This window comes from Mustela nigripes, chromosome 2 (genome assembly GCF_022355385.1).
Source record: "Mustela nigripes isolate SB6536 chromosome 2, MUSNIG.SB6536, whole genome shotgun sequence".
NCBI classification, from domain to species: Eukaryota; Metazoa; Chordata; class Mammalia; order Carnivora; family Mustelidae; genus Mustela; species Mustela nigripes.
The window spans coordinates 150674589-150682342 of NC_081558.1; the positions used below are offsets into that span (position 1 = coordinate 150674589).

At 36.2% G+C, this 7754-nt stretch overlaps 1 protein-coding gene across 2 annotated transcripts in view; it reads left to right on the forward strand.

Moving 5' to 3' along the window:
• The window catches only part of ATR (ATR serine/threonine kinase), a 90806-nt gene that overhangs the window by 53571 nt on the left and 29481 nt on the right, over positions 1 to 7754 (forward strand). For both annotated transcript variants that reach the window (XM_059391812.1, XM_059391813.1), the window contains 4 exons: positions 1994 to 2158; positions 3208 to 3299; positions 6776 to 6867; positions 7302 to 7479. In XM_059391812.1, the coding sequence (XP_059247795.1) occupies positions 1994 to 2158; positions 3208 to 3299; positions 6776 to 6867; positions 7302 to 7479 (527 nt within the window). The remainder of the gene's footprint in view (positions 1 to 1993; positions 2159 to 3207; positions 3300 to 6775; positions 6868 to 7301; positions 7480 to 7754) is intronic.

Genomic DNA, 7754 nt, shown 5'->3' on the forward strand with positions numbered 1-7754 from the left:
TACAGGGGATTAAATAAGAGGTCAAAATAAGACTTTTTTTTAAATCAAAAACACAAAGTAGTGAGAAACCGAAAAATTAGTAGCTTAAAAAAGACTATAAGTCTTTTTTTTTTTTTAAGTTTCCATTATTCATTTAAGTAATCTCTACACTCAACATGGGGCTCGAACTCATAATCCTGAGATCAAGAGTTTTATGCTCCTTCTACTGTGCCAGCCAAGCACCCCAGTAGCTTGTCGTCTTGGGATGAATATTAGCCTTCTCCTGTCTTTATTTTTCTTCTTGCCTAGCTTTGAGCCTATTGTTCTTTATTAAAATCATTTCCTTACAAAGATGTTCACCCTTATCTTTCTTAATCTGTGTGATACTTACTTTGTAAAATATTGTCCTTGGATAAACTCCCCCATCTGTCTTGCCAGTGTCTTGCATTTAAGCAGTTGAACATTGCTGGAGAAACGTCACAGTGGATTTTTAACTGCTTTTACTTTAAGTTTGTAATCTGTGACCTCAGCAGGATTCTTTAATACTGCCTTCAGTCCATCTATGTTTCTTAGTAAGCCTACCTTGTTGCTCTTCAGGATGAGCATTTTTTCTCCTTTCTCAGCTTCTACCTTACTCACTCTGAACTAGTAGTCTTGTTTTATCATCATTGAGAAAATGGAAGCTAGATGTCCACCACATTTGAAAATACACTGACTTTTGCACCATATCCTTTTTTCTTTTCTTAAGTTATTCCTAACGAAGGATCCTTCCCTGTCAAAATTCAGTCTTTGTGTTTATGTTCTTGATTTCAGTCCTCCAATGTTTTTGCTTTCTCTAGTATCAGTAATTTATCTTCCTCAACTGCAGTATATAGACATGCTCTTGTATCTTCCATCTTAATTTTAATAATTCCTTTGGTCATACATTCTCCTTCAGATACTGCCCATCTCTCTGTCCCCCTTTATAGCCAGTTTTAAAAGAATTGTTTCTGTTCTCTGTATTCACTTTACTTCCCATTCATTGACCATTCCAACAAGACTTTTCTCTATTCCACTGATACTGCTCTTGCTAAGAAAATCAATTGCCTCCATGTTACCAAATCCAGTAAATGTTTCCCATTTCTCATTTTCTTAATCTCACAGAATCATTTGACCATTCCTTTATCATTAAGACATTTGCTTTTGGGACACCTGCGTGGCTCAATGGGTTAAAGCCTTTGCCTTAGGCTTGGGTCATGATCTCAGGGTCCTGGGATCGAGCCCCACATTGGGCTCTCTGCTCAGCAGGGAGCCTGCTTCCCCCTCTCTCTCTGCTTGCCTCTCTGCCTACTTGTGGTCTCTTTCTGTCAAATAAATAAATACAATATTTTAAAAAAAGATGTTTGCTTTTATTTCATGGCTTCTGGGACGTCACACTGTCCAGCTTCCTGTAAACTAGCCTGGTTTCTCTTCTCAGTTTCGTTTGTTCCTTCTTCCTCTATTAATATGGAAGCACTCCGGTTTCCTTCCCTTCCCCTGTTTTCTCCTCCCTCACCCTGTTCATTCACTAAATCATGCCCTTTTCTGAGTCTTTAAAAAACATCTTTGTACTGATTGCTGCCAAATTTTTATCTTAAACCTGAGTATCTCTGTCAAACTCAGATTTGAGGCATCTCTATATCAATATATTAAAATACTTACTTAAAAATTTTGTAACACTTATAAACTTTATTCAACAGAATTTATCATAAGTTGGATTAAAGAGAGTTCAGGACCTTTCTGTTCTTTATAACTCATCAGTAACAATTACTAATGTAGATTTGCATTTACATAGAACAAAGGTGTTAAAATAATAGGATGCCTGGAAATTGGTTTTTTGTAAGTTTATTGTGAAGTTTGCCTTGAAACAAATACTGTTGCTTTGAGAAAAATTCTCATATGCTCTCTTCTCATAAACTGGTCATCTTAATAGTTTTATTTCTAGTTGTGTTTTTTTCTTCCTCTTATTTAATTGTTTTGTTATGGTTGAACAAAGAAATTGTATGCTGCTATGCATGAACCAGATGGAGTAGCTGGAGTAAGCGCAATTCGAAAGGCAGAACCATCTCTGAAAGAACAGATCCTTGAACATGAAAGCATTGGCTTACTGAGGGATGCTACTGCTTGTTATGACAGGGCTATTCAGCTAGAACCAGACCAGGTAAGATAATAAACGAAATGCAACATAATGAAAAGGCCCTGAACTAGGAACTCTGGAAATCTTTGTTTCAGTACTGTCTCTATTAGTGTCACAATGTGTCTAGAAAATAGTTAATCATCTCTGAGCTTGAGTTTCCTGATTCATAAAATCAAAGATGTGAGATGATCCCAATAATCCCTTCAATGCCGAGTTTCTGTGACCTCAGAAAATCCCCCAAATGAATGAGGTTTGTTGAGGATTATATTTGTATTAAGCTGTGTGTCCAGTTACTCAAATGTATACAATTTTAGTATGCAATAAAAAGTATAACACGTGTGTCAATTTTTTAATAATAATTGTGATTCTCTACAGCCTAGGAAACATTTTCACATTTTATATGCCCCCTACTATCATCTGTGAATTTTTGAAATGATCCCTTAGAATCAATAAGCTATAATTATAATGAGGGCATGTTAATATATCTCATGTTTACAAGGATAGGAAGAGAGTTTAGAATTATTGATTTATAATCTTGGCTTAGATTCTCTGTAATCGTGGATTATTGCTTTTTGTTGTATTTGACATGTTCACTTTCTCAAAAGCTCAATGTACAAGGTCTTTATTTGTCACAATCTTGTTTTCAATTTTAAAGAATACTGCGTTGTCCTATGTAATTTTTAGTTACTGACGCCCTAAATCTGTATTAATGTTATTGTGAACTTGGAGTTTCAATTTTTGTGTGAGAAATAGTATTGCCTATAATCTTTAAATAAAATATTAAAGAGTACTTCTTACTTTTATATTTGATTTGAACCAAAAATTAGAGTGAATCTGGAAAAAAATAATTCAGTCTGAGAATTTTTTAGGTTGTGTATGTATTTTTTTAATATTCACATGTGTTAGGTTATTGTTGGGCACTTTGCCATTAGGCCAAGCAAGTCAGTGGCTGAACAAATAATAATATTTGTTAAGCAAATAATACATTTTAATGAATATCAGTTAAACTGTCCTTGTTTCCTAAGGTGTATTTGAAATGATCATTGCTATTTTAAATATTTTTAAATTTCTAGATCATTCATTATCATGGGGTAGTGAAGTCCATGTTAGGTCTTGGTCAGCTGTCTACTGTAATCACTCAGGTGAATGGAGTACATGCTAACAGGTAAAATTTTTAAAGAATGATTTTCTTTTGTTATTATATCTGAATGGGAAAATTTTAATTAGTGAATTGAGTTGATATAATTATTGAAGAAATGAAATCTTTTTTATGTTTTCATGGTGTTGGAGATACAAAAAAAATATTTTTTTCTACTTTGCTGTAAGTTGATTTAGCACTTAACAGCTCATCTTCTGTCCCAAGAGTCAACCTTGAATTATATTTGCTTTAAGATTGAAACCTTCCAAAGCTCACTTGGTGTTGGTGAGGCTCATAAGAATGTATCCAAAAAGTATCTAAGCTCTGTCTACATTATCAACTCCAGTTATTTTCTATGTTGGGGAGGGGAAAACCTTGTTACTGATTTGTAGAACATCACTCCAGATTGTGTGGGTTGATTTTTCCCTAAAGGATTGATAAAAATGAAAGCTGCCTTCCTTTGCTAAAGAAAATGGGTTTGTTACAGCAAACCGAATGATGGATAAAAGTAGTACGTATGTGTAATACAGATTAAGGCTACACAGGTCTTTTGGTCTGAGGAGTAACTGTGAAGGTTGGTTCTGCTCTTGAAGCTGTCTTGCTTTGAGAGCTAGAAGACGTACTTGTTAAATTTACCAGATGCCGACTGACAATTATGGGCAGTGAGATCTGATCAAAAGGATGGTATCTTGGTTAACAAAACAGTTAAAAAAAACTGGCCACGGTTATTAGTTAGGACTCTCAAAACAGTTCTTCTGAGTATCGTTTTTTGTTTTTGTTTTTTAGAGATTTTTATTTATTTGTCAGAGAGAAAGAGAGAACATGCACAAGTAAGGGGAGCAGTAGGCAGAGGGAGAACCAGGCTCCCCGCCGAGCAAGGAGCCTGATGTGGGACTTGGTTCCAGGACCCTGGGATCATGACCTGAGCCAAAGGCAGCTGCTTAATCAACTAAGCCACCCAGGTGTCCCCTAAGTATAGTTTCTGTAATTCCAACCTGTTTGTAAAAACCACAGTTATATAATGTTTGAGAACAGAGAAGCTCAGTTTTAATCAGATGGTTTCACAGTAATGGGATTTATGAAATGAGGGAAGAAGCTTTGCAGAGGCAGAGAAAGAGTGATTATATGTTTTAGATGTTTCTCTAGGTTAGTTGAGAGACCTTATAATTACTTTGGGAAGATTTGTTTGTCATGGCTCAAGCCTAGGTGTCAGGTTTCCTAATAATGCATGCTGGACAGTTAGACTCCTCTTGTCTTCTTTTTGGAGCCTCTCGATCTTTGAGCTGTGAAAAGTCAAGTGTCAATATTCGGTCGAGATTTTTCTGTCCTGTTGGATCAAATGGTTGTTGAGGGCATGTATTTTCTTTGGGGAGAATATTTGCATTTAAGCAAATATTTAAAATTATTAACTGTATTACTATTTTTTTTAAAGGTTTATTTATTTGACAGATGGAGATCACAAGTAGGCAGAGAGGCAGGCAGAGAGGGGGGCGGGAAGCAGACAGCCTGATGTGGGTCTTAATCCCAGGACTCAGAGATCATGACCTGAGCCGAAGGCAGAGAGAGGCTTAACCCACTGAGCCACCAAGGCACTCCGACTGTATTACTGTTTTTCATTTATGTATTCTTTTTTTTTTTTTTTTTTTTTGACAGATAGAGATCACAAGTAGGCAGAGAGGCAGGCAGAGAGAGAGGGAGGAGGAAGCAGGCTCCCTGCTGAGCAGAGAGCCCGATGTGGGGCTCGATCCCAGGACCCTGGGATCATGACCTGAGCCGAAGGCAGAGGCTTTAACCCACTGAGCCACCCAGGCGCCCCTCATTTATGTATTCTTATGGATAAGTTCTCACAGCCTGATCTTCACTGCCTTTTAGTACTTCTTGGTATAATGCTTCTTATGACACATCCCCTCTAGATAGCAAATCCCACTAATTCTACTCAGATTTTTTTCTTAAAATTTTGATATTTTGGCACCTGATGATGAGTTTATAAAGTTATTCACAACTGGACTTTCAAAAACTACATTTCTAATATATTCTATCCTTGTTATATTGTTTTTGGTGTAATTTGTATTTAGAAGGAAGGTAGTCAGTATTTATGCTGCTATAAATAAGTTTTGTTTTGTTTTTTTCCAGTAAAAGCTTGACTCATTTATTAAATTTTTAAAAATGTGTTTAACTACAGAAAGAGCAAGGAAGACTTTTAAGGACATTGATCCTTGCCTCTCTGATTCTTCTACCGTGTTTATAATATGAGAATATGTGTATCTTTCAGTGTTATTAAATAATTAAATGGAAAAATGTGCTTAGCCCGATGTGTAGCATATAGCAGATAACTCAAATGGTGTAATTGATAAAAAGGAAATATGGGGAAAGTCTACCTTCTTCTGTGCAGTCATGATATAAAATATCACTACCCCATCTTAATGTCACATAAGTAGAATGCTTAGAAAAAATAATTACTAATAGTATACCAGTTTTACAAACCCAAATTTTAAAGTCACTAAAAATAGTTTAATAATATATATTTTACATAGCAAAATTTTGTATCTGTTATGCCATTGACACATCATTTGTAGATTTTTTTTTTTTAAGATTTTACTTATTTATTTTAGAGAGAGAGCACGCACAGAGAGAAATGGGAGGGGGGCAAGCAGATTCCTCATTGAGCAGGTAGCCTGTTAAGCCCTTGGCTCAATCACGGGACACCAAGATCACGATATGAGCTGAAACCGAGTTGGACGCCCACCCAACTGAGCCACCCAGGTGCCCCCATTTTAACTTTCTTAAGCCCTTTTTACTGAGTGTCCTAGATACTCCCCAGTTGTCCCTGACCTACCCACGGGCTCCTATATTTTTGCCTTAAATTTAATTCAGCAGTCCCAAGTTCTGAGAATTCCTTACCTCTAAATGTGTATATATGCAGTTGACTCTTTTTCCTTCCTGCCCTTTGTAATTGTAAATTGTAAACTGCACTTTGTAATTATCCAGGCATCGATTTCTCTTCTAATATAGCACAATTTATTTTTTTATAAAGATTTTTTTCTAAGATTTTATTTATTTATTTGACAGAGAGAGACAGAGCAAGAAAGAAGACACAAGCAGGGGGAGGATGAGAGGGAGAAGCAGGTTTCCCGCTGAGCAGGAGCTCAATGTGGGTCTTAATTCCAGGACCCTGGGATCACGACCTGAGCCAAAGGCAGACACTTAATACCTGAGCCACCAAGGTGCTCCTATGTGGCACAATTTAATTTGTTAAGGAATGGCATATTTAAATGGCCCTGTTAGAAGTAATTATTGAAAAAAAATGTCTTGGGGGAATAGAAAGAATAAAAATTGGGGGTTATTTTGGATAGAGATAATTATTTTGTATCTAAGTACAAAATACAATATAATACAGTAAATAGAGCAATAAATAAATACAATAAATGGAGTTCTAAAACAATGAAAAAATCTCTAAATGCCACTTTAAATAAAGTTTATTTGATACTGGTTTCTCTTAATAGGTCTGAATGGACAGATGAATTAAACACATACAGAGTGGAAGCAGCTTGGAAATTGTCACAGTGGGATTTGGTGGAAAACTATTTGGCAGCAGGTAAAATTGCTTCTTATAATATAATATATTATATAATATAAGCAGTTTTGAAGTTTTTTTTTTATTTATTTGACAGACAGAGATGACAAATAGGCAGAGAGGCAGGCAGAGAGAGAGGAAGGAAAGCAGGCTTCCCACTAAGCGGAGAGACCAATCTGGGGCTCAATTCCAGGACCCTGGGATTATGACCTGAGCCGAAGGCAGAGGCTTTAACCCACTGAGCCATGAAGGCACCCAAGACAAACAATTTTAATATCCTATAAATATTCAGACTTAAGTAGCTAAGTAACATCTATAATTAATCTTTCAGCTTGTCTTATAATTGCCTTGTTCAGTTTTTCAAAGTATAATGAAACCATCTGTTTCAGTATTTCTGCTGACCATTTTACCAAATGAAATAAAGCTTGTTTAGGGGCTTTACGTTTATTTTTCAGATGGGAAATCTACAACATGGAGTGTCAGACTGGGACAGCTATTATTATCAGCCAAAAAAAGAGATATCACAGCTTTTTATGACACGCTGAAACTAGTGAGAGCAGAACAAATTGTACCTCTTTCAGCTGCAAGCTTTGAAAGAGGCTCTTACCAACGAGGATATGAATATATTGTGAGGTATATGCGGGGTTTCCATCTTTATATTCCTGGTGTATAACTTGTCTTCTGACACAGACTTGGAACATTTTGGTTAGTAAATAAGTGATAGTATATTTGGTATCCTGTGTATCTACACACAATGGCTCTTTTTTTTTTTTTTTTTTTTTAAGATTTTATTTATTTGTCAGAGAGAGAGTGAGCGAGAGCGAGCATAGGCAGACAGAGTGGAAGGCAGAGTCAGAGGGAGAAGCAGGCTCCCTGCGGAGCAAAGAGCCCGATGTGGGACTCGATCC